The 26793-nt window shown below is 53.8% G+C and overlaps 1 protein-coding gene across 1 annotated transcript in view; it reads right to left on the bottom strand.

Annotated features, from left to right (window-relative positions):
• IFT172 (intraflagellar transport 172) overlaps positions 1-26793 on the bottom strand; it is a 133700-nt gene that overhangs the window by 11295 nt on the left and 95612 nt on the right. Inside the window, exons 35-43 of the mRNA XM_074947253.1 lie at positions 26435-26564; positions 25969-26067; positions 24950-25059; positions 23798-23861; positions 22943-23029; positions 8718-8834; positions 8085-8195; positions 5019-5138; positions 2869-2964 (exon numbers count right to left, since the gene is read on the bottom strand). Of these exons, the coding sequence (XP_074803354.1) occupies positions 2869-2964; positions 5019-5138; positions 8085-8195; positions 8718-8834; positions 22943-23029; positions 23798-23861; positions 24950-25059; positions 25969-26067; positions 26435-26564 (934 nt within the window). The remainder of the gene's footprint in view (positions 1-2868; positions 2965-5018; positions 5139-8084; positions 8196-8717; positions 8835-22942; positions 23030-23797; positions 23862-24949; positions 25060-25968; positions 26068-26434; positions 26565-26793) is intronic.

Genomic DNA, 26793 nt, shown 5'->3' with positions numbered 1-26793 from the left:
CAGTGTGCCCTTGTTGCCAAGAAGGCCAATGGCATTTTGGGATGTATAAGTAGGGGCATAGCGAGCAGATCGAGGGACGTGATCATTCCCCTCTATTCGACATTGGTGAGGCCTCATCTGGAGTACTGTGTCCAGTTTTGGGCCCCACACTACAAGAAGGATGTGGATAAACTGGAGAGAGTCCAGCGAAGGGCAACAAAAATGATTAGGGGTCTGGAACACATGACTTATGAGGAGAGGCTGAGGGAACTGGGATTGTTTAGTCTGCAGAAGAGAAGAATGAGGGGGGATTTGATAGCTGCTTTCAACTACCTGAGAGGTGGTTCCAGAGAGGATGGCTCTAGACTATTCTCAGTGGTAGCAGATGACAGAACGAGGAGTAATGGTCTCAAGTTGCAGTGGGGGAGGTTTAGGTTGGATATTAGGAAAAACTTTTTCACTAGGAGGGTGGTTAAACACTGGAATGTGTTACCTAGGGAGGTGGTAGAATCTCCTTCCTTGGAAGTTTTTAAGGTCAGGCTTGACAAAGCCCTGGCTGGGATGATTTGATTGGGGATTGGTCCTGCTTTGAGCAGGGGGTTGGACTAGATGACCTCCTGAGGTCCCTTCCAACCCTGATATTCTATGATTCTATGACCCAGAGGGAGATGGACGTCCCCGCCTCCTTTAGGGAAGCTGAACAACAATCCCCTAGCTCAAGATCAATGGACTGGAGAGGTGCGAGAGGGGAGATAAGAGCTGGGGCCTGGAAGAGGTCGGGCTCTCGCCTGGAGTCTGACCAAGGAGGTTGGATGGAGAGACAGAGCGTGAAGCAAGGGGGTCACTGCAGCTGGTCTGGGCTGTAACCATCAGTTCTCTGGGCCACCCGAGGGGCTGCCTGGGCCATGTGCCAGGTGACTAATAAACCCACCTGGTTTCACAGCGCTGGGTGAGTGTCCCTGCAGACACTGGCCGAAGGGCACTGATCCCTGAGGAGAGGACACATCTCCCCCAGGATCTGTCTCAGCTGGACTCTCTGCCTGGAGCTTCTGGGGTGGGGCAGGGGACTGCAGGCTCAGAGGACCAGTCTCAGGAGGTGGTGAGACCCCTGGGGGTCTGGCCCACTGAAGGCCCCCTCCCAGAGACTGTTTCCAGGCTGGGACATAGCCCTGACCCTTTGAATCCATGACAGCTCTCTCCCTCAAGGAATTCTATTTGGGGATTTTTAACTAAACAATGCTATATGCATGCTTTCCCTTTGTAAATCCAAGGACATTGGTCTTAGAGACCTTCAGAGAAAGCTTTCCTTTCAAACCAAACACCTTCAGACAAGTGCCCCCTCATTCACTGGAGGATCACATGACATGTCATAACCTTATTAGAGGTACGAAAGCTGATGAGTGGTGATTTCACTGCTTTATGGTATAACTGCTTGCCCTCAATGCTGGTCTTTGGCCAGGTTTTGTAAAACACTGGTGTGGTCCGTATGTGCCTAGAACATCTGCTATTTGAGCATAAGCCACATACCTGTTCATTACATACCTCCATGGTTCTGGGTGACTTAATAAACTTGTCGATTGGCTAAGACTAACCAAGTACCTGATCTGAGAAATAATATCAAAGCTGATCTGAGAGGAACCCAGCACAAACCATACTGAGCTAGCGCTCCCTGGACTCAGTAACGAATGGTTTTCCACATCAGTTCTAGTTTGTTAAATTTCAGCTGTAAAATCCGACTTGCAAATCCACGAATTTTAACTTCTCTGCTTCCACTTCCCCTGGGCCCTCACCAGCTCACCCTGCTTGGCTGCTGTGCAGTAGTGGCCACTTTCCGCCCCAGGGATTCGTGTCTGGGGAAAGAAACACTGCTGCAGCCCTGGCTTGGGATGATCATGTCTGAAGCCAAGAGCTGGCCCAGGGGACCCGGGGTTCATCAACACAGCATTTTAAAGGCCACAGCAGCAAGCCTCAGAGCCCAGGACCTGGGCTTGCAGGCTTTGCACTACAGAGCTAAAAACAGCTGTTGTGATGAAGTGGGTTTTTTCCCCTTGTTATGCTGCACATGAGCCGATGTGAATCTTACTGTTTTGCATAAATATGGCGTGTGCCTCAGTTTCCCTGTGTGCTGCACCAATGTTTAGGGTGGTGGGAATAAGGGTGTGACTTTTGCTGAGACCCTCGGGGGCAGGTGAGGCGGCTCCAGCTGCCTGCACGTAAGCGATGGACGGTGCCCTTTGCAACCTGAGACCCAGGAGGGGGATGTGACCAGGTGACACTTTGCCCAGGAAGCAAGATAAAAACCGGAGAAGGGGCAACAGGCCTTTTGGAGGTTAGGCTACTGGAAGCCAGTCAGTCTTCTGTCTGGGACTTGGAGTGGGGGAGAGTCCAGGGCATGAGGCCTGGATCCCCGCAAGATAGACTTTACTGAATGGTCCTGCTTTCTGTGCTAACAAGCTCTGTTCTGAGCTATGTTCCTGTTGACTAAGAAACCTTCTGTTTTACACGCTGGCTGAGAGTCACGGCTGACTGCAAAGCTGGAGGGCAGGGCCCCTCTGGCTTTCCCAGGGGTCCCGTTCAGGTGGACCTGCTGCGGGAAGCGCATGGTGAGAATAGGGGTCCTGAATGCTCTGAGGTCAGACCCAGAAAGGCCATAGCTGAAAACTCTTCTTGCCCTGGTGATAGTGTGAGGGGAGGCATGCTACACCAGAGTCCTGTCTGGCTTCATACAGAGCAGTGGAAGGTGGAGGCAGGAGCCCACCAGGCAGGATGGAGGGAGGGAGGGAAAGCTGCCAGAGAAGGACCCATTCCCCCACAGCAGACAGAGAGCCCATGGGAGCCAGGGACCAGGCCCTCCTGCCTCTGGCTCCTGCGAATCAGGCTGCCTCTTACCTTGGCTGCTGTGCCAGCTTCATAAAAGGCCTTGTCTGCGGGGATGAGCTCAGTGTGGCGCAGAAGGGAGATGGAGAGCTTGGCCGCCAAGACATCCTGCGGGCAAAGATGCCTTGAGAGCCACCATGCATGACAGACAGTGACCCAGTCCGGATCCCCAGCACCCAGTGTCTCAGTCCCGGAGAGCCCTGCCCTCCCTCTGCCCCGCCCTGATCCCCAGCACCAAGTGTCTCAGTCCCGGAGAGCCCTGTCCTCTCTCTGCCCCACCCTGATCCTCAGTACCCCATGTCTGAGTGCCGGAGAGCCCTGCCCTCCCTCTGCCCTGCCTGGATCCCCAGCACCCAGTGTCTGAGCCTCAGAGAGCCCGGCCCTCTCTCTGCCCTGCCTGGATCCCCAGGACCCAGTGTCTGAGCCCTGCCATCCCTCTGCCCCGCCTGGATCCCCGGCACCCAGTGTCAGCCCTGGAGAGCCTTGCCTGCTGTCTGTCCATCTATGGCTGGCTACCAAGGCCTGTGTCATAAAAATAAAGGGAAGGGTAACCACCCTTCTGTATACACTGCTATAAAATCCCTCCTGGCCAGAAGCAAAACCCTTTCACCTGTAAAGGGTTAAAAAAGCTAAGGTAACCTCGCTGGCACCTGACCCAAAATGACCAATGAGGGGACAAGATATTTTCAGATCTGGAGGGGGGGAAAAAGGCTTTTGTCTGTCTGTGTGATACCTTTGGCGGGAACAGATCAAGGATGCAAGCCCTTCAACTCCTGTAAAGTTAGTAAGTAATCTAGCTAGAAAATGCGTTAGTTTTCTTTCTTTTGGCTTGTAAATTCGCTGTGCTGGAGGAAATGTGTATTCCTGTTTTTGTGTCTTCTTGTAACTTAAGGTTTTGCCTAGATGGATTCTCTATGTTTTGAATCTGACTGCCTGTAAGATTATCTTCCATTCTGATCTTACAGAGTTGTTCTCTTATCTTTTTTTTTGTTCTTCTAATAAAGTTCTGATTTTTAAGAATCTGATTGGGTTTTTTGGGTCTTAAAAATCCAAGGGGTTTGTGCTCATCTTGTTTATTCTCAAGCCTCCCCAGGAAAGGGGGTGTAAGGGCTTGGGGGATATTTGGGGGAAATAGGAACTCCAAGTGGTCCTTTCCCTGTTCTTCGTCTAAATCACCTGGTGGTGGCAGCATACTATTCAAGGACAAGGCAAAGTTTGTGCCTTGGGAAACTTTTTAACCTAACCTGGTAAAAATAAGCTTAGGGGGTCTTTCATGCGGGTCCCCACATCTGTACCCCAGAGTTCAGAGTGAGGAAGGAACCCTGACATGGCGGCAGCGTGGTGGGATCATTCTGAACCAGAAGCACAGACCTGAAGAGTATTTTTTTAACTGAAAGCAGTTAGAGCTTTTTCTGTCCCTTGGCCTGCAGGCAGAGGTCTCAGAGGTTTTAAGAAAAGGATTTTTCTGTAGGCTGGGAACAGCTACCAGAGACAAAGGTATCAGGTTACAGCACTGCAAAATGTACAAGCCAAAAGAAAGAAAACTAACGCATTTTCTAGCTAGATTACTTACTAACTTTACAGGAGTTGAAGGGCTTGCATCCTTGATCTGTTCCCGCCAAAGGTATCACACAAACAGACAAAAGCCTTTTTCCCCCCCTCCAGATTTGAAAGTATCCTGTCCCCTCACTGGTCATTTTGGGTCAGGTGCCAGCGAGGTTACCTTAGCTTCTTAACCCTTTACAGGTGAAAGGGTTTTGCCTCTGGCCTGGAGGGATTTTATAGCACTGTATACAGAAGGGTGGTTACCCTTCCCTTTATATTTAGGACAGCCTGTCAGGCGGAAGGCACGAAAGTCTGCATGAGGCCTGTAAAGGGGGTGGTAAGAGGACCCTCCCCGAAGGCTGAATTCCTAGCATGCTGCTAGAGCTCCTCCTGTGCGCTGGCTTGCAGCGTGTCACTCTGCACTCTCACAGCAGGGATCCCCACGGCCACCCCTGGTTCTGGCGGGGCTGGGGCACCATTCCCATGTTCCCCCGGGCAGCACCCTCTGCAATGGCTGAATGCACTGGGGAAGACCCCAACCAGCTGTTTTGCCTCCAGCGCCGCCCGCCCACGGATCCCAGGGATGGAGGCCGAGCAGAGGGCACGGCAGACCTTACCAGCTGCTTCACACCCTGCGCAGCGGAGCGGGTGGCATAGTAGTGTGAGATCAGAAGCATGGTCTCAAACTCCTCGTGCGCGGGGGTGTTCACTTCGCTCGACTTCACGAGGTTCTCACACTGCAGAGAGAGGGAGCGTGTGAGCACGTGGGGGCCGTGGCAGCCAGGCCACAGAGCATCCAGGGCAGGGAAGGGCAGGGCTGGGTGGGCGGGGAAGCAGTGGGTGCTAAGCAGTGCTGGAAGGGGATGGAAGGGGCAGAGGGAGCTGAGATGCTGAGCAGTGGAGGGCAGAGGGAGCCGTGGGTGCTGAGCAGTGGGGGGTTGTCATAAATATAAAGGGAAGGGTAACCACCTTTCTGCATACAGTGCTATAGAATCCCTCCTGGCCAGAGGCAAAACCCTTTCACCTGTAAAGGGTTAAGAAGCTAAGGTAACCTCGCTGGCACCTGACCCAAAATGGCCAATGAGGGGACAAGATACTTTCAAATCTGGAGGTGGGGGGAACAAAGGATCTGTCTGTGTGATGCTTTTGCCGGGAACAGATCAGGAATGCAGCCTTACAACTCTTGTTAAGTTAGTAAGTAATCTAGCTAGAACATGCCTCACATTTCCTTTTGTTTAAAGGCTGGTAAAATATGCTGTGCTGAATGGAATGTATAATCCTGTTTTTGTGTCTTTTTGTAATTTAAGGTTTTGCCTAGAGGGATTCTCTGTGTTTTGAATCTGATTACCCTGTAAGGTATTTACCATCCTGATTTTACAGAAGTGATTCTTTTACCTTTTCTTTAATTAAAATTCTTCTTCTTCTAAGAACCTGACTGATTTTTCATTGTTCTTAAGATCTAAAAGGTTTGGGTCTGTGTTCACCTGTACAAATTGGTGAGGATTTTTATCAAGCCTTCCCCAGGAAAGGGGGTGTAGGACTTGGGGGAAGTCGTCTCCAAGTGGGCTCTTTCCCTGGTCTTTGTGTAAGATGCTTGGTGGTGGCAGCATAGGGTTCAAGGTAAAGTTTGTACCTTGAGGAAGTTTTTAACCTAAGCTGGTAAGAATAAGCTTAGGGGGTCTTTCATGCAGGTCCCCACATCTGTACCCTAGAGTTGAGAGTGGGGAAGGAACCTTGACAGCGGTAGAGGGAGCCGTGGGCGCTGAGCAGTGGGGGAGAGGCAGAGGGAGCCGTGGGCGCTGAGCAGTGGGGGGGGGGGAGGCAGAGGGAGCCGTGGGCGCTGACCAGTGGGGGGGGGGAGGCAGAGGGAGCCGTGGGCGCTGAGCAGTGGGGGGGGGGAGGCAGAGGGAGCCGTGGGCGCTGAGCAGTGGGGGGGGGGGAGGCAGAGGGAGCCGTGGGCGCTGAGCAGTGGGGGGCAGAGGGAGCCGTGGGTGCTGAGCAGTGGGGGGCAGAGGGAGCCGTGGGTGCTGAGCAGTTGGGGGGGATGCAGAAGGAGCCGTGGGCGCTGAGCAGTTGGGGGGCAGAGGGAGCCGTGGGCGCTGAGCAGTGGGGGGCAGAGGGAGCCGTGGGTGCTGGGCAGTGGGGGGGAGGTAGAGGAAGCCGTGGGCGCTGAGCAATGGGGGGGAGGCAGAGGGAGCCGTGGGCGCTGAGCAGTGGGGGGGAGGCAGAGGGAGTTGTGGGCGCTGAGCAGTGGGGGGCAGAGGGAGCCGTGGGCGCTGAGCAGTGGGGGGGAGGCAGAGGGCGCCGTGGGCGCTGAGCAGTGGGGGGCAGAGGGAGCTGTGGGCGCTGAGCAGTGGGGGGGAGGCAGAGGGACCCGTGGGCGCTGAGCAGTGCGGGGGGATGCAGAGGGACCCGTGGGCGCTGAGCAGTGCGGGGGGATGCAGAGGGACCCGTGGGCGCTGAGCAGTGGGGGGGAGGCAGAGGGAGCCGTGGGCGCTGAGCAGTGGGGGGCAGAGGGAGCCGTGGGCGCTGAGCAGTGGGGGGGGATGCAGAGGGAGCCGTGGGCGCTGAGCAGTGGCGGGAGGCAGAGGGAGCCGTGGGCGCTGAGCAGTGGGGGGGAGGCAGAGGGAGACGTGGGCGCTGGGCAGTGGTGGGCAGAGGGAGCCGTGGGCGGAGGCAGAGGGAGCCGTGGGCGAAGAGCAGTGGGGGGGTATGCAGAGGGAGCCGTGGGCGAAGAGCAGTGGGGGGGTATGCAGAGGGAGCTGTGGGCCCTGAGCAGTGCGGGGGGAGGCAAAGGGAGCCGTGGGCGCTGAGCAGTGGGGGGGGATGCAGAGGGAGCCGTGGGCCCTGAGCAGTGCGGGGGGATGCAGAGGGAGCCGTGGGCGCTGAGCAGTGGGGGGGGATGCAGAGGGAGCCGTGGGTGCTGAGCAGTGGGGGGGAGGCAGAGGGAGCCGTGGGTGCTGAGCAGTGGGGGGGAGGCAGAGGGAGCCGTGGGCGCTGAGCAGTGGGGGGCAGAGGGAGCCGTGGGCGCTGAGCAGTGGGGGGGGAGGCAGAGGGACCCATGGGCGCTGAGCAGTGGGGGGGAGGCAGAGGGACCCATGGGCGCTGAGCAGTGGGGGGGGAGGCAGAGGGAGCCGTGGGCGCTGGGCAGTGGGGGGCAGAGGGAGCCGTGGGCGCTGGGCAGTGGGGGGCAGAGGGAGCCGTGGGCGCTGAGCAGTGGGGGGGAGGCAGAGGGACCCATGGGCGCTGAGCAGTGGGGGGGGAGGCAGAGGGATCCGTGGGCGCTGAGCAGTGGGGGGCAGAGGGAGCCGTGGGCGCTGGGCAGTGGGGGGCAGAGGGAGCCGTGGGCGCTGAGCAGTGGGGGGGAGGCAGAGGGACCCATGGGCGCTGAGCAGTGGGGGGGGAGGCAGAGGGATCCGTGGGCGCTGAGCAGTGGGGGGCAGAGGGAGCCGTGGGCGCTGGGCAGTGGGGGGCAGAGGGAGCCGTGGGCGCTGAGCAGTGGGGGGGAGGCAGAGGGACCCGTGGGCGCTGAGCAGTGGGGGGGGATGCAGAGGGAGCCGTGGGCGCTGAGCAGTGGGGGGGAGGCAGAGGGAGCTGTGGGCGCTGAGCTGCGCCGGGGGCCGGGGGGTAGAGCTCTGAGCTCCTTTGGGATCTCGCCGGGGGGGCAGCATGGTCGCACTCACCAGGTTGAAGAGGACGTCGCGCAGGTCGGCCCAGCTGGGATAGGCCTCGGTGCTGTTCATGCCGGGCGCGTTCACCATCTCCACAAAGAGACGCTTGTAGATGTTGAAATTCTGCATGAGAGGGGAAGCCAAGTATCCTGGGCACTGGGTGGGAGCTGAGGGGAGCCCCAGCCTCCCCCGCCGCACGGGGGAACACAGACGGGGGTCCCAGCAGCTCCACACGCACACGGTATCCTGCAGCGACGTGTCCAGCCAGTATGCAGGGAACAGTGGTCCCAGAACTGCCCCCTGGCAACGCAGGCTCCTCCCCAGGCCTCTCCCTACAGCCCAGAGTCTCCCAGGAAAGAACAAGACCAATGGTACCTAGCAGGACCATGGCCTGTCCCCGCATGCCATACACATGTGGGGCAGATCCTCAGCCTCCTCCCCACCTCCTCTGCACAGGAGACAGAGGGAACGGGAAGTGGCCGCAGACCCAGCATGGAGGAGCCCCTGTGGGTGCAGAGCTGGGTCCTACATCACCTTCCCTACAGACGTGGCCCAGAGCGAGAGCGGCAGAGCCAGAGCACAAGGCCCCAGCCTGGGGGCCAGGGCTGGAGAGGATCCCGGTGCTGCACTGAACGTCTCCTTTACCTGCAGGTTGGCGGGAGCTCCATGCTGGACATACAGGCTCAGCGCTTTGTCATAGCTGCCTTCCCGGATGAGGTGGGTTGCATACAGAGCGACGTACTTGTGCAGGACTTTATAATTCTGGAGCAGGGACAGAGAGAGGAAGCAATGGCTGGGCCAGGCTTTAGATCCAGATCCTGTAGAACTTGCTCTCCGTCTCATGATTTACCCCTCCACTCATCTGGGGGACACCTCGGCATTTTACCAGCAAGTGATTTGATATATTCTGTCAGACGACTGATCTCGATATAGAACAGCATTGGACAGAGAACAGAGCCCTTCTGGACCCCACTAGAAACACCCCCTTAGACAAAGATTTCCTGTTCAGCCACTTCTCGCAATCTACCATGGAAACAGCTTTTGCTCCATTTACTATGGCCTGCAATGATTTTGTATAATGCTAAGTTTTTCAACATAACGTCATGTAGGACTAAGTCAACTACCTTACAGGGTGCGTCTACGCTGGAAGAAAAGACCCGTGGCATGGCCAGGCTGGCCCGAGTACTACCATACCATCCTCTCACTAGAAGGGAAAACCTATAATGGCAGCAGGCCGTAAAAGAGACCCAGTTTGGGACTATTTTAATGAAGTTCCTCTACCTTTGGGTAAGACAGGCATGCGTGCAAAATGCAAATGGTGCAACAAAGAAATGCAAGGCCTGATTGTCCGAATGAAACAACTTCATGAGAAGTGTTCCTTCTCAGGAGGAAGCTGCGTTGAAGATGATGAAAGGAACATGTCCGAACATGCAGGATCTTTAGGTTGGTAACAACCAACAAGAATGCACTTTTATGTAGAAATCCATGATTCAATCGAGTCTTCCTGACTAGTGATTTAAATCAATTTGATTTAAATCAAATCCACTCTGCTTAGAGGTTTTTAAGGCCCAGCTTGACAAAGCCCTGGCTGGGATGATTTAGTTGGGGTTGGTCCTACTTTGAGCAGGGAGTTGGACTAGATGACCACCTGAGGTCTCTTCCAACCCTGATATTCTATGATTCCATGTGGGCGTACCATGGTTTATAAAGAGGCAATATGATATTTTCTGTCTTTCCTAATGGTTCCCAACATTCTGTTCGCTTTTTTGACTGCTGTTGCACATTGAGTGGATGTTTTCAGAGAATTATCCACAATGACTCCAAGATCTCTTTCTTGAGTGGTAACCGCTAATTTAGACCCCATTATTTTATACGCATAGTTGGGATTATGTTTTCCAATGTGCATTTCTTTGCATTTATCAACATTGAATTTCACCTGCCATTTTGTTGCCCAGTCACCCAGTTTTGTGAGATTCTTTTGTAGGTCTTCGCAGTCTGCTTTGGACTTAACCATCCTGATTAGTTTTGTATCATCTGCAAATTTTGCCACCTATTTACCCTTTTTTTTCAGATCATTTATGAATATGTTAAATAGGACTGGGCCCAGTACATATTCCTGGGAGACACCACTATTTGCCTCTCTCCATTCTGAAAATTGACCATTTATTCCCACTCTTTGTTTCCTATCTTTTAGTCAGTTACCAATCCATGAGAAGACCTTCCCTCTTATCCCATGACAGCTTACTTTGCTTAAGAGCCTTTGGTGAGGGACCTTGTCAAAGGCTTTCTGAAAATCTAAGTACACTATATCCACTGGATCCCCCTTGTCCACATGCTTGTTAACCCCCTCAAAGAATTCTAGTAGATTGGTGAGGCCTGATTTCCCTTTACAAAAACCATGTTGACTCTTCCCCAACAAATTATGTGCATCTGTCTGACCATTTTGTTCTTTATTATAGTTTAAACCAGTTTGCCCAGTACTGAAGTTAGGCTTACAGGCCTGTAATTGCTGGGATCACCTTTAGAGCCCTTTTTAAAAATTAGCATCACATTAGCTATCCTCCAGTCATTTGGTACAGAAGCTGATTTAAATGATAGGTTACAAACTACAGTTAGGGGCTCTGCAATTTCACATATGAGTTCCTTCAGAACTCTTGGGTGAATACCATCTGGTCCTGGTGACTTATTTCTGTTTAGTTTATCCATTTGTTCCAAAACCTCCTCTAATGACACCTCAATCTGGGACAGTTCCTCAGATTTATCACCTAAAAAGAATGGCTTGGGTTTGGGAATCTCCCTCACATCCTCAGCCATGAAGACTGATGCAAAGAATTCATGTAGTTTCTCCACAATGGCCTTATCGTTCTTGAGTGTTCCCTTAGCATCTTGATTGTCCAGTGGCCCCACTGGCTGTTTAGCAGGCTTCCTGCTTCTGATGTACTTAAATTTTTTTTTTGCTATTACTTTTTGAGTCTTTGGCTGTTCTTCAAATTCTTTTTTGGCCTTTCTAATTACATTTTTACAGTTTATTTGCCAGAGTTTATGCTCTTTTTCTGTTTTCCTCATTAGAATTTAACTTCCACTGTTTAAAGGATGCTTTTTTGTCTCTCACTGCTTCTTTTACTTTGTTGTTTAGTCATGGCGGCACTTTTTTGGTTCTCTTACTATGTTTTTTAATTTGGGGTGTACATTTAAGTTGAGCCTCTATTATGGTGTCTTTAAAAAGTTTCTATGCAGCTTGCCGGGATTTCACTTTTAGCACTGTACCTTTTAATTTCTGTTTAATAACTTCCTCATTTTTGTGTAGTCCCCCTTCTGAAATTAAATGCTACAGTCTTAGGCTGCTGTGGTATTTTCCCTGCCACAGGGATGATAAATTTAATTATACTATGGTCAGTATTACCAAGCGGTCCAGCTATGCTCACCTCTTGGACCAGATCCTGTGTTCCACTTTGGACTAAACCAAGAATTGCCTCTCCTCCTGTGCGTTCCAGGACTAGGTGCTCCAAGAAGCAGTAATTTAAGATGTCAAGAAACTTTATCTCAGCATCCCTTCCTGAGGTGACATGGACCCAGGCTATATGGGGATCGCTGAAATCCCCTATTATTATTGAGTTTTTAATTTTAATAGCCTCTCTAATCTCCCTGGGCATTTCATAGGCACTATTCCCATCCTGCTCAGGTGGTCGGTAATATATGCCTAATGCTATATTCTTATTATTAGAGCATGGAATTACTATCCATAGAGATTCTATGGTACAGTTTGGTTCATTTAGATTTTTACTTCATTTGATTCTATGCTTTCTTTCACATATAGTGCCACTCCCCAACCAGCACGATCTGTTCTGTCCTTCTGATGTATTTTGTACCCTGGTATTACTGTGTCCCATTGATTATCCTCATTCAAACAAGTTTCTGTGATGCCTATTATATCAATATCCAAAGGCACTCTAGTTCACCCATCTTGGTATTTAGACTTCTAGCATTTGTATATAAGCACTTTAAAAACTTGTCACTTTTTAGCTGTCTGCCATTACATGATGTAATTGAATGGGACTCTTTCTCATTTGACTGTTTCTCATCAGATCCTGCCTGTATTTTATTATCCTCCATCCTCTCCTCCTTACTAGGACATAGAAAATCTCCATTAATAGATCCTCCCCTAAGGGATGCCTCTGTCTGAACCACGTGCTCCTCCGCACCTGTCGGCTTTCCCCCAGCCCTTAGTTTAAAAACTGCTCTATGACATTTTTAATTTTAAGTGCCAGCAATCTGGTTCCAGTGTGGCCAACAGCTTGAACGGGGGCCCCATAAGCCTGGAGAGGACGAGGTTAAGGTCCCATGTAGGGACTCGCTGCCGTACCTGCGGGTAGAGACGGTCCAGGCCCTTAAGGAACCTACCGACCACGGGGTTGGAGAAGACAGATCGGCCATTCGCTCCAGGGTGGAAAGCAGAGGTGGCCGCCAGGTGAACTCTGATGGATATCGCCAGGCCCTGCTGTTTCAGGCTCAGGAGACAGTCCAAAATGAGAGGCATGGACGCTTGGAGGGGGGAGCCGTGCCGCGGTGAGAGCACCAGCATGAGAATCGCTTCCACTTAGCCATATATTTGGCCTGAGTGGAAGGTTTCCTGCTACCCAACAGAACCTGCTACACCAAATGAGAACAGAGGAGCTCTGAGAGCTCAGCCATGCAGCATCCACGCCGTGAGGTGGAGGGATCGTAGCTCGGGGTGACAGAGGCAGCCGTGATCCTAAGTGATCAGGTCTGGGAAAAGGGGCAGTGGCACTGGGGCATCCACGGAGATCTCCAACAGCGTGGTGTACCAGTGCTGTCTGGGCCATGCCGGGGCGATCAGAATCAGCGGAGTCCTGTCCTTGTGCACTCTGAGCAGGACCTTCTGTACCAGGGGAAACGGGGGAAAGGCTAAAACAATCGGCTCATCCAAGGAAGTAGGAAGGCGTCTGTGAGAGAGCCCGGGGAGCGGCCTCGGAGGAAGCAGAAAGCCGGGCATTTCCGGTTGCTGAGGGAGGCAAACAGGTCGACCTGGGGAAACCCCCACTTTAGGAAGATGGGGTGGATGACATCTGGTCGAAGCGACCATTCGTGGGAGTGGAAGGACCTGCTGAGGTGTTCTGGACCCCTGGGAGAAAAGACGCCACCAGGTGAATGGAGTGGGCTATGCAGAATTCCCACAGTCGGATGGCCTCCTGACAGAGGGGGAAGGAACAGGCCCCCCTTGCTTGTTGATGTAGAACATGGCCGTGGTGTTGTCTGTGAGGACCGCCACGCAACGACCCTGCAACTGTTCCCAAAAGGCTTGACACCCAAGACGCACCGCCATCAGCTCCCGTACGTTGATATGGAGAGAGAGCTTGGACGGGGCCCACAGACCCTGTGTCTGGATGTCCCCGAGATTGGCGCCCCATCCCAGGGCTGATGAGTCTGTGATGAGGGACAAGGAGGGCTGAGGGCTGTGAAAAGGGGCTCCTTTGCACACTGCCCTGGGGTCTAGCCACCAGCGGAGAGAGGCCAGGACCTTTCCCGGGACTGTGACCACCAGGTTCAGGCTGTCTCGAGCTGGGCGATAGATTGATGACAGCCAGGCTTGAAGTGGGTGGAGCCATAGTCTGGCATGTCTGGTCACGTATGTGCAGGAAGCCATGTGCCCTAGAAGACTCCAGCACGTTCTTGCTGTCAAGGTTGCGAAGCTCTGAAGGCTCCGGATGAGGCCCAACAAAGCTTGGAAACGAGTGTTCGGCAGGAGGGCTCGGGCCCGCACGGAATCTAAGACCACCCCGATGAATTCTAATCTCTGGGTTGGCTCTAGAGTCAACTTCGCCACATTGAGGAGGAGGCCTAATCGACAAAACGTGTCCGTGACCAGTTGAAGTTTGGACTGCACCTGTTCTTTGGTGTGGCCTCGGATGAGCCAGTTGTCGAGATACGGGTGTACCTGTATCCGTCTCCGATGAAGGAAGGCTGCCACAACTGCCATACATTTGGTGAACACCCGGGGGGCCATGGAAAGACCGAATGGAAGAACTGTGAACTGATAGTGCTCGCGGTTGACCACAAAGCGGAGGAAGTGTCTGTGCGCTGGATGGATCGCTATGTGGAAATATGCGTCCTTCATGTCGAGGGCGGCATACCAGTCTCCAGGGAAGGTATATTGGTGCCCAAGGAGACCATGCGGAACTTCAATCTTACAATGAATTTGTTGAGTCCGCGCAGGTCCAGGATAGGCCGAAGCCCGCCCTTTGCCTTGGGGACTAGGAAGTAACAGGAATAGAAACCCCTGCCCCATAGCTCCCTTGGAACCGCCTCGATCATCCCCATGGCAAGGAGCATCTGAACCTCCTGAATGAGGAGCTGCTCGTGAGAGGGGTCCCTGAAGAGGGATGGGGAGGGAGGGTGGGGAGAAAGAAAACTGGAGAGAGTATCCCCTTTCCACTGTGCAAAGAACCCAGCGGTCCATGGTTATGAGGGACCAAGCATGGTGGAAATGGGATAAATGATTCAGGAAGGGTGGGGCAGGATCCTGAACGAGGTCCAGTACATCGTCCTCGGGTGTCCCTTCAAAAGTTTTGTTTAGGACCTGCCGAGAGCTTGGATGGGCCCTGGCTCTGCCCGGACTGGTGGTTGGAGAGTTTCCTCCTGCCACTACGCCGTCTCCTGTAAAAATCCTGCCTCGGCTGAGGATGGGGGTAGGGGCGTTGAGGCTGAGGCTTAAAGGGCTTTCGCTGGGTAGCCAATGTGTGCATGCCCTACAATCTCATTATGGCCCTTGAGTCTTTGAGGCTTTGAAGCCTTGAGTCAGTTTTGTCTGAGAACAGGCCTTCGCCCTCGAAGGGAAGATCCTGCAATGTTTGCTGAAGCTCTGGTGGTAAGCCGGACACTTGCAGCCAAGAGATAAACCGCATTGCGATCCCTGAAGAGAGGGTCCGAGCAGCGGAGTCCGCGGTGTCCAACAAGGCCTGCAATGAGGTCCATGCCACCGTTTTGCCCTCTTCCACCAGGACCCCAAACGCCACTCTGGACTCCGAAGGAACCAGCTCTTTGAACTTTAACATGGAGTTCCAAGAGTTACAGTTGTATCGGCTCAGGAGTGCCTGCTGGTTCACAATCCGGAACTGAAGTCCATCCGAGGAGTAGACTTTGCACCCAAATAAATGGAGGCGTTTGGCCTCTTTTGATTTTGGTGCCAAGGCTTGCTGACCATGCTGCTCCCTCTCATTCACTGAGGCCACCACCAGTGAAAAGGGCTGTGGATGCATGTACAAATAGTCATATCCCTTGGAAGGGACGAAGTACTTCCACTCCACCCCTTTAGCAGTTGGAGGAACGGACGTGGGCGTTTGCCAGATTGTTCTGGCCGTGGTCTGGATTGTCCGGATGAGCGGTAGGGCCACCCTAGATGGAGCCTCTGTGGATAAAATGTCAACCACAGGGTCCTCCACCTCCATAACCTCCTCTGCTTGGACGTTCATATTTCACACCACTCTACATAAGAGGTCCTGGTGGGTGCGGAGGTCTATTGGAGGGGGACCCAAAATAGCAGTTCCTGCCACTGCCTCATCAGGTGAGGATGAGGTGGAGACCACGGGAGGAAGAGGATCATCTGGGACCTCTTGTTGAGCTGGGTCTCGTAGTCGTGAGGCCGCAACCTCAGCGTCCGGACCGGGAACCGGAGTTGGAGGAGGGTCTGGAGCCAGGAAGGATGACACCACAGCCTCCGTGCCCCCAGGAGCAGGACGGCTGCCAGTGGCCTCTGGCACTTGTGGCTCGGAGGGGGCTGAATGAGAAGCCCCAGATGGAGGACACTGGGCCTGATGGTACGCCCAGGGCATCCAAAAGGGCCATTGAGTAGACCCTTGAACAGGACCTTGTCCCTGCGCCTGCCAATGAGCAGCCCCTGAGTCCAGGTGGCTGTGATCTAAGTGACGGTGGTCCGAGAGACACGACCCCGCGTCCCACTCTGTTGAACGAGAGGTGGAATGCGATGGCCATGGTGGTGCCAAGTGGGTCTGCGCCGAGTCACATCGATGCGATGGAGATCGGTGCTGCGAAGCTGGAGATCAGTGCTGCAAAGGTGGAGAGCGGCGCCGTGGCGTTGGGGAACAGTGCTGGGACCTAGACCAGTGCCGAGGTCTGGACCTAGTTCGCAATGATGACCGCTGTCGGGAGTGGCATCTGGACCGGGTTCTGCTCCTGGACGGTGACTGGTGTACGAAGCAGTGCCGAGAATGGTGCCAGGAGTCTGATCGGTGCTGCGAGTATGACAGGCACCGCGAAGGAGAGCGGTGCCAGGACTGCAAGCGTCGCTGGGACTGCAAGTGGCGTTGGGAGCGGGAAGGGTGCCGAGAGCTGGATCGGTGCTGCAGGTGTTGACGGGTGGATAAGGGCCGGCTTGCCCGAGGATGGTACCACACGAACAGGAGCCGGTGCCTTGGTCTGCTGAGGGGATGCCGACACTGTCATAGCAATCAGATCCCTTGCAGCTGCAAAGGAGTCGATAGTGACGGGACCTCAACCAGGCTACGAGTCGGGGAGTCCAGTTGCACTGGACTCAGTGGCACCGAAGTTGCCACTTGTGCCCCTGGTCGCTTCGCTATGGGACGCGGCTCTGAAGGCGGATCCAGGGAAGCTGGTGTCTGCTGGAGTGGGCCCGCCTTTTCCGGTCTACGGTGCCGCTTCTGGCCAGGCGAGTGGGAGCGGTGCCAGACCGATGATGTCGGTTGCGGTGCTGGGGAACGCCGGTGCCACACGTCTCCATCAGCGTGCAGTTCCTACTGTTGCCACCGGGGAGCTGCACACCGAAGTGCTCAGTGCCAGGTCCTGGCGTGCCGCTGGAGGTTGAGGGCTAAGAGCCGCCTCCATGAGGAGCTGTCATAAGCGAAAGTCCCGCTCCTTCTTAGTCCGGGGCTGAAAACTTTTGCAGATCCTGCACTTCTCTGTCTGATGAGATTCCCCCAGACACTTTAGGCAAGAGTCATGGGGGGGTCACCCGTTGGCATGGGCTTGGAGCAGGAAGCGCAGGGTTTAAAGCCTGGAGCCTTGGGCATGAGCCCAAGCTACCAGCGGGGAGAAGGGAAAACCCTTCCAACCCCACTAACTATACGATACTACAATTACAACTATTAAACACTATAACTGTAAACTATTAACAAACTGAAGGAAAAAATACTAGGGAGAGCGGAGAGCAGCAAAGCCGAGCTCCACAGTTCCAGCGACCGTCACGGGCGGTAAGAAGGAACTGAGGGGCGCGGGGTCGGCTGCGGTATACATCCAGCACCATGAAGGCACCACTCCAGGGGGCTCCACAGCCGACCCACCGAGCGTTGCTAGGGTAAAAATTCTCCGACGGCCATGCACACGGCATGCGCACACCTAATTGGAATTGATAGGAGCAAGCACTTGAAGAACTCCCAGTGATCAACAACCCTATGGAACTAATAAGCTACTTAAGAGGGAAAAAGTACAGGTAAGAACAAACAAACCTATCTTCTCACCCCCAGAACGGAGTATTGGAGATTTGCAAGCAGGGGAGGATGAGTCCTCAGCTTCATACCACACCTGTCCTCCTCACCTTCCTCTCCCCTGCCTTGCTGCCTTCCCCTCCCATTAGTTGTTCTCCTCCAAACAAAACAAATCCCTCCCCCAAGAACCCTGTGGCACTAATCTGGTTTGTGGTGTGTGAGACCCCTTCCTTCACCCTGGGGCTGTTGGGGTTGTCACCACCCAGCACAAGGAGGCCCTGTTTGTGGCTGACCCTTTGACCCCACCACAGATGGTGCCATGCCTGCTCCTATTAGCTGCCCCATGCCGGCAGGGAGGGGAGGAAGGAGTGCCAGACAGACCCAGAAAAGGGAGCAGACAATGGCTTAGGACGGTGACCAGCTCTGGGAGAGGAGCTGCTGGAGCTGATGGGCGTAGTCCGTTCCAGAAGGACAGCGTCCACCAGAGTCACACACGCACAGCACAATCGGCCACATCTCCGAGACAGCAACAGCAAAGGAAAAGCCAACACCCCGGCTAGCAGATTTGTCCCTCCACACAGCCCACAGCCCCTCTGCGGGCTGTCTGCCTCAGCGCCCGCCTGTGGCTCTCAGCCTCTCCCACTCCCCTTCACAGTGGTAGGACTGTGACTACTCAGCACCTTCCAGGGCTTCACGCTACTTGTACCAGCTCTGGACGGGAACCTGGGCATCACGGGGGCGGCTCAATGTGCAGCTGTGGCCAGGAGAATACACAACACGTTAGGATGCATACAGAATGGGCTCGGAAATTGGCAAAGTGGAAAGGTTCAGAGTGGAACTACAAGAACAATGCAAGGTCTGGGAAAGCTGCCTTCTAGTGACAGACTCAGACTACTGAGTTTAACAAAGAGAGGGTTTGGAGGGGACTTTTGTAAGTATCTCAGTGGAGGAGAGTGAGCTTGGAGAAGAGAGTTACTGCACCTCACAGAAAAGGGCAGAATGAGATCCAGTGGCTGGAAGCTCAGGTCGCATGTCTCTTTCTAGCTCAGCCAGGAATCACTGGGTGGGTCTATGGCTGGTGCGATGCAGGTGGTCAGACTAGATGTCACCAGGGCTGGAGGAAATGCATCCTAGAATACCCAAGGAGCTGACTGAGGAGATAGCTGAGCCATTAGCGATTATCTCTGAAAAGTCATGGGAGATGGGAGAAATTCCAGAAGACTGAAAAAGGGCAAATATAGTGCCCATCTATAAAAAGGGAAATAAGGACAACCCGGGGAATTACAGACTAGTCACCTTAACATCTGTACCCGGAAAGATAATGGAGCAAATAATCAACCAATCAATTTGCAAACACCTAGAAGATGATGAGGTGATAACTAACAGTCCGCATGGATTTGCCAAAAACAAATTGTGTCAAACCAACCCGATAGCTTTCTTTGACAGGGTAACAAGCCTTGAGGATAGGGGGGAAGCGGTAGATGTGGTATATCTTGACTTTAGTAAGGCTTTTGATACTGTCTCGCATGACCTGCTCATAAACAAACTAGGGAAATACAACCTAGATGGAGCTACTATAAGGTGGGTGCAAAACTGGTTGGAAAATCATTCCCAGAGAGAAAAGGAGTACTTGTGGCACCTTAGAGACTAACCAATTTATGCTCAAATAAATTGGTTAGTCTCTAAGGTGCCACAAGTACTCCTTTTCTTTTTGCGAATACAGACTAACACGGCTGTTACTCTGAAACCATTCCCAGAGAGTAGTCATCAGTGGTTCACAGTCATGCTGGAAGGACATAATGAGTGCGCTCCCACAGGGATTAGTTCTGATTCCGGTTCTGTTCAATATCTTCATCAATGGTTTAGATAATGGCATAGAGATTACACTTATAACGTCTGTGGACAATACCAAGCTGGGAGGGATTGCAAGTGTTTTGGAGGACAGGATTAACATTCAAAATGATCTGGGCAAACCGGAGAATTGCTCTGAAGTAAATAGGATGAAATTCAATAAAGACAAATACAAAGTATTCCACTTAGGAAGGAACAATCAGTTGCACACATACAAAATGGGAAATGACTGCCTAGGAAGGAGTACTGCGGGAAGGGATCTGGGGGTCATAGTGGATCACAAGCTCAATATGAGTCAACAGTGTAACGCTGTTGCAAAAAAAGCAAACATCATTCTGGGATGTATTAGCAGGAGTATTGTAAGCAAGACACAAGAATTAATTCTTCTGCTCTATTCCACTCTGATTAGGCCTCAACAGGAGTATTGTGTCCAGTTCTGGGCGCCACATTTCAGGAAGGATTTGGACAAATTGGAGAGAGTCCAGAGAAGAGCAACAAAAATGATTAACGGTCTAGAAAACATGACCTATGAGGGAAGATTGAAAAAACTGGGTTTGTTTTGTCTGCAAAAGAGAAGACTGAGAGGGGACATGATAACAGTTTTCAAGTATGTGAAAGGTTGTTACAAGGAGGAGGAAGAAAATTTGTTTTTCTTAACCACTGAGGATAGGGCAAGAAGCAATGGGCTTAAATTGCAGCAAGGGAGGTTTAGGTTGGAGATTAGGGAAAACTTCCTGTCAGGGTGTCTAAGCACTGGAATAAATTGCCTAGGGAGGTTGTGGAATCTCCACCATTGGGGATTTTTAAGAGCCGGTTGGACAAACACCTGTCAGGGATGGTCTAGATAATACTTAGTCCTGCCATGAGTGCAGGGGACTGGACTAGAGGCCTCTCAAGGTCCCTTCCAGTTCTATGATTCTATGATCACAACGGTCCCTTTTAGCCTTAAAAATCAATTAATCCATGAACAAGATGTAGAACAATATGCAGAATATTCCAATGCCTTTATATGAATCAACAGTGCAGGCTCATCCAGACACAGCAGTGCTGGTCCCCCATCTCAAAGGGTGTCACAGAGCTCAAGGGAGTTATAACAGAGTGACAGGAATGATCAAGGACCTGGAACAAGTCTGCCACACATAGAGACTGAAAGGGTTCTCATAGACTCATAGATATTAAGGTCAGAAGGGACCATTACGATCATCTAGTCTGACCTCCTGCACAATGCAGGCCAGAGAATCTCACCCACCCACTCCTGCAATAAACCTCTCACCTAGGTCTGAGCTATTGAAGTCCTCAAATCATGGTTTAAAGACTTCAAGGTGCAGAGAATCCTCCAGCAAGTGACCCGTGCCCCATGCTACAGAGGAAGGCGAAAACCTCCCAGGGCCTCTTCCAATCTGCCCTGAAGGAAAATTCCTTCCCCACCCCAAATATGGCGATCAGCTGAACCCTGAGCATGTGGGCAAGATTCACCAGCCAGATACCTAGGAAACAATTCTCTGTAGTAACTCAGATCCCACCCCATCTAACATCCCATCACACGCCATTGGACCTATTTACCATGAATAGTTAAAGATCAATTAATTGCCAAAATCATGTTATCCCATCATACCATCTCCTCCATAAACTTATCGAGTTTAATCTTGAAGCCAGATAAGTATTTTGCTCCCACTGCTTCCCTTGGAAGGCTATTCCAGAACTTCACTCCTCTGATGGTTAGAAACCTTCGTCTAATTTCAAGTCTAAACTTCCCGATGGCCAGTTTATATCCATTTGTTCTTGTGTCCACACTGGTACTGAGCTTAAATAATTCCTCTCCCTCTCCGTATTTATCCCTCTGATATATTTATAGAGAGCAATCATATCTCCCCTCATCCTTCTTTTGGTTAGGCTAAATAAGCCAAGCTCCTTGAGTCTCCTTTCATAAGACAGGTTTTCCATTCCTCGGAGCATCCTAATAGCCCTTCTCTGTATCTGTTCAAGTTTGAATTCATCCTTCTTAAACATGGGAGACCAGAACTGCACACTGTATTCCAGATGAGGTCTCACCAGTGCCTTGTATAACGGTACTAACACCTTCTTATCTCTACTGGAAATACCTCACCTGACACATCCCAAGACCGCATTAGCTTTTTTCACGGCCATATCACATTGGCGGCTCATAGTCATCCCGTGGTCAACCAATACTCCAAGGTCCTTCTCCTCCTCCATTACTTCTAATTGATGCGTCCCCAGCTTATAACTAAAATTCTTGTTATTAATCCCTAAATGCATGACCTTACACTTCTCACTATTAAATTTCATCCTATTACTATTACTCCAGTTTACAAGGTCATCCAGATCCTCCTGTATGATTTCCCTGTCCTTCTTTAAATTGGCAATACCTCCCAGCTTTGTATCATCCACAAACTTTATTAGCACACTCCCACTTTTTGTGCCGAGGTCAGTAATAAAAAGATTAAATAAGATTGGTCCCAAAACCGATCCCTGAGGAACTCCACTAGTAACCTCCCTCCAGCCTGACAGTTCACCTTTCAGTATGACCAGCGGTAGTCTCCCTTTTAACCAATTCCTTATCCACCATTCAATTTTCATATTGATCCCCATCTTTTCCAATTCAACTAATAATTCCCCATGTGGCACCGTATCAAATGCCTTCCTGAAATCTAGGTAAATTAGATCCACTGCGTTTCCTTTGTCTAAAAAATCTGTTACTTTCTCAAAGAAAGAGATCAGGTTGGTCTGGCACGATCTACCTTTTGTAAAACCAGGGGCTGGGATTGTTACCTTAGAGAGCGGACGATACAAGTGTCTATGGAGAGCTGGGGCACAGCACGGGGGTGTGTGTGTGTAAATCTACAGCGCCCTAGCCTGCCACACCCTAACTGGCTGCGTGGACCCTGCCAACAATCCTTACGGCTCGGTTTGCACGTGGAGCTGGGAGCTACCTGCACTAGCCCTCATACATGGCACTAAACAGCCATGTAGGTCCAGTAGCATGAGCAGCAGCCAGCAGCGGGAGGGCTTAGCTGCCCTGAGTTACAGACCTGCCTGGAGCCCGGGGAACACACTCAGGACAGCTCGCCTGTGCTGACGCTTGCCACTCTCCACTCCTGTTGCCAGCAGGCTACTCCACCAGAGCCGGCATGATGTGCCAGCACTCCCAGCTCCACGTGCCAGTGTAGCCTATCCACAGTGCGCGTGGATCTAGAACGGCAGATCAAAGCACACGACAGAGCCCTGAGTGCACAGCAGCAGGGTCCCAGCTCGCTCCGTGTAGACAAGCCCTAAGATAGTGCGCGGTCCAGAGAAGGGAGACTGGGAGCATCTCGTCTCCCTACCCCTCAGCATGAGAATGCGGGGACATTCAATGACATCAAAAGGGGGAAAATTCAGAACTGACCCATCTGCCCCACTCCTCTCCCTTACTCTCGTTCTCCCGCTGCGTGCCACGCAGAGCCTGGGCCCTGGCACTCGGCCTGGCCTGCGCAGTGGTGGTGGGGACAGAGCTGTGAGCACAGTGCCCAGGGCTGGTACCTGCTTGGCCGCGGTCTCCAGGCACTTCTCCCACTGCTCCCGCTCCGCATACATGTCCAGGGCAGCCATGACATCCACCCCCACTAGCTGTGGGACAGGAGAGAGCCACAACACCCTGAGAATGCATTGAGCAGGGGAGATGCCCCCTGGTGTGGGTGCCCAGCCCCCCACTGCTCCCCAACACGGGCGCCCAGCCCCCTCCAGCAGCACAGCCACCCAGACCCCTTTCCCCCCAGCACGGGTGCCCAGCCCCCCACAGCTCCCCAACACGGGCGCCCAGCCCCCTCCAGCAGCACAGCCATCCAGACCCCTTTCCCCCCAGCATGGGTGCCCAGCCCCCCACAGCTCCCCAGCGCAGGCACCAAGGCCCCACACCTGTCCCCGGCTTAGGCACCCAGCCCCCTCCCCCAGCACGGGCACCCAGCCCCGATGCATCACACCGTTCCCCAGCACGGGCACCTAGCCCTCCACTGCCCCCCAGCACCGGCACTCAGGCACACATGCATCACACTGCCCTGCACGTTAGCACCCAGACCCCCAAACAATGCACCACCCCCAGCACAGAATGGCCCTGCCCCCTCACCCAGCTCCATGGGAGGACACCTTGGGCACAGAACGACGCCAGCCCCTCGCCAGCCCCGTGGGAGGGCCCCTTGGGCACAGAACGGCCCCGGCCCCTCGCCGGCCCCGTGGGAGGGCCCCTTGGGCACAGAACGGCCCCGGCCCCTCGCCGGCCCCGTGGGAGGGCCCCTTGGGCACAGAACGACCCCGGCCCCTTGCCGGCCTCGTGGGAGGGCCCCTTGGGCACAGAACGACCCCGGCCCCCTGTTCAGCCCCAGACAAAAACATTCTTACCGAATCCACTTTGCCTTGATTCTTTAAATACTCCTTATAGCGCTGGTCCACATACTCCTCCGACCTGCCAGGCAGAAGGAGACTGGCAGCCAAACCAAGGGTGCCCTATGGCCACCATGGGGAGGTGCCCAGAGTGGAGCACAGGGGCCCAGCGGGGGTCCCACTGCAGCTGCAGTGACAGGGACAGGGAACGACCCAGCTGGGGTGTGTCTGCCAGGCTCCTGAGAGAAGCAGGACCCTGGAGGACGAGCAGGCCCTTGGGGCACCTGGGGTGAGGGCAGACAGACACCCCCAACCCATGGCAGGAGGCTGCGAGGGACAGAGGCACCTGGGAGGAAGGCAGTAGAAAACTGCGCACAGGGAGACAGGACCAAGAGCACTCCAGGCGGGAGGGGATGGAGACAGGCAAAAGGGAAGGGGGGGGGGTAGGACTGTAAGTGCCTTAAGGGCAGCAGTGGGAAATGGGACTGAGGGTGACTGGGGGACAGTAGGGGAGTGGGGGAGGGTGGGAAAGAGGGGAACCTGCAGGGGGCAGTGATGGGGGGACAGGACGGAGGAGAACCCGCAGGCGGCAGTGACGGGGGTACAGGAAAGAGGAGAACCTGCAAGGGGCAGTGACGGGGGTTCAGGACGGAGGAGAACCTGCAAGGGGCAGTGACGGGGGTACAGGACGGAGGAGAACCTGCAAGGGGCAGTGACGGGGGTACAGGAAAGGGGAGAACCTGCAAGGGGCAGTGACGGGGTACAGGATGGAGGAGAACCTGCAAGGGGCAGTGACGGAGGTACAGGATGGAGGAGAACCTGCAAGGGGCAGTGGGGAGGACAGGACGGAGGGGAATCTGCAGGGGGCAGTGATGGGGGTACAGGAAAGGGGAGAACCTGCAAGGGGCAGTGACGGGGGTACAGGACGGAGGAGAACCTGCAAGGGGCAGTGACGGGGTACAGGATGGAGGAGAACCTGCAAGGGGCAGTGACGGGGGTACAGGATGGAGGAGAACCTGCAAGGGGCAGTGACGGGGGTACAGGATGGAGGAGAACCTGCAAGGGGCAGTGGGGAGGACAGGACGGAGGGGAATCTGCAGGGGGCAGTCAGGGGAGAGGATGGAGAGGAACCTGCAAGGGTCAGGGGCGAGGACCAAGCCCGAGGGTTACCTGGGGTCGAGCTCCTTGGCCACACGTTTTGCCTTGTTCCATTCTTCACCCTCAATGAAGGCATCGATAGCTTCTCGGATGAGGTCCAGGTTGAGGTAGAGCTCAGCTGCCTGCAGGACCGGAGCAGGGTCACACTTGGGCACTGTCACCTGGGGCTCCAAGGCCAGAGGCCATCTGGACCCACTTCTACAGAACCCATACCATGGGGCCAGAGCCCGACTGCAGCCTCTGGGCACTACTGAAACATGCTCCACAAAATGAGAACATCAGAATGGCCACACTGGGTCAGAGCAATGCTGCATTTAGCCCAGGTCCTGTCTGCCGACACAGGCCAATGCCAGAGGCTTCAGGGGGAGTGAATTTTGTATCATTTGCAAATTTGGCCACCTCACTGTTCACCCCCTTTTTCCAGATCATTTATGAACATGCTGAACAGCACTGATCACCAGGAGGGCCCTGCTATTTACCTGTCTCCATTGTGAAGACTGGCCACTAATTCCTACTCTCTGTTTCCTATCTTGTAACCAGTTACTGATCCATGAGAGGACTTTCCCTCTTATCCCATGACTCCTTACTTAGCGCAAGAGCCTCTGGTGTGGGACCTTGTCAAAGGCTTTCTGAAAGTCCAAGCACACTATCGTGATTGGATCACCCAATATTTCACTCCCCTAGCCTCAGGACACGGCACCTGCCTCCTTCTCTGGGACACAATGCCAACTTCCCTTCTCGCCCCCCTGGTCAGCACGCAGCGACTGTACAGCCGAGGAACTAGTTGTTCCAGTAATTAATGACTCTCACTGCTAAACATTCACACCTTATTGGCAGTCTGAATTCTTCTAGCTTCAGCTTCCAACCATGGGCTCGCGTTAGCCCTGCCTCTGCTAGACTGAAGAGCACGTTATTAAATGTTTGTTCCCCATGTAGGTACTCAGAGACTGTAACCAAGTTACCCCTTCACCTTTCATTCCCCTGACATTAACACCTCTCTTCAGCACCGCGCTGAAAGCAGCAGCCCTTACCGTGCTGGACTTCTTCATGGCCACCAGCTGGGGTCCCACCAGACGCATCACCTCCACACTCCGGGGCTGGCCCAAGAATTTAATGGCCAGCTCAGCTGCCTGCAGGACAAAAGGCATCAGCGGTGCAAGGGACAGGAGCTGTTAGAGAAAGGGACCCTTTGGGGAGAGCCGGCCCCTGGCCCCGAGATTGTGGGAGGCCACCTTTGGGGAGAGCCAGGCCTCGGCCCCGAGATTGTGGGGAGAGGCCCCGTCACGGAGAGTCCAACCCTGGCCCTGGCCTCAGGCGATGGGGTTGTTCAGGGCACAGCCTTCAATGGGTCACTGGTGCCCAGCTCATCTCTCGGGTCTCAGCCTGAAGCCCCCAGAGACACTTGGGGGTTGGGCATGGTGTCTCTTTGGGGTGAGGGAGCCAGTGTATGGTGAGGCCCCTGGGGTACCAGTGGAGGGCCAGGGGCTCAGGACTTACCTTCAGCCAGCACTTCTCCACCAGCAGGCTGTTACTGGGATCCTGAACCTTCAGGTAGCAGTCCACGGCCCTGGCGTATTCCCCAGCCTGCTCCCACTGCCGGGCCTGCTCCAGCATGCCCTCCACGCCTCTGCCAGGACCAACACAGGATGTGAGCCCATGCTGGGCATGGGGAGATGGCGCAGGGATCCTGGTGGGGCCAGGCCTGGGCATGAGCCCTGCACACACAGGGAGAGGCAGGTGCAGGGATGGAGAGAGGTTCAGCTGGTCCTGTCTCCTGCCCCCGCCCGGTGCTTAGGGAGGCAGCAGTGATGGGCTCAGAAGCCCCGCCGCAGGGAGCAGGGAACTCAGCCAAGCTC

Source organism: Natator depressus, chromosome 3 (genome assembly GCF_965152275.1).
Source record: "Natator depressus isolate rNatDep1 chromosome 3, rNatDep2.hap1, whole genome shotgun sequence".
Taxonomy (NCBI): Eukaryota; Metazoa; Chordata; order Testudines; family Cheloniidae; genus Natator; species Natator depressus.
The sequence above is the reverse complement of the archived record's forward strand: the minus strand, read 5'-3'. Positions and strand labels throughout refer to the sequence as shown.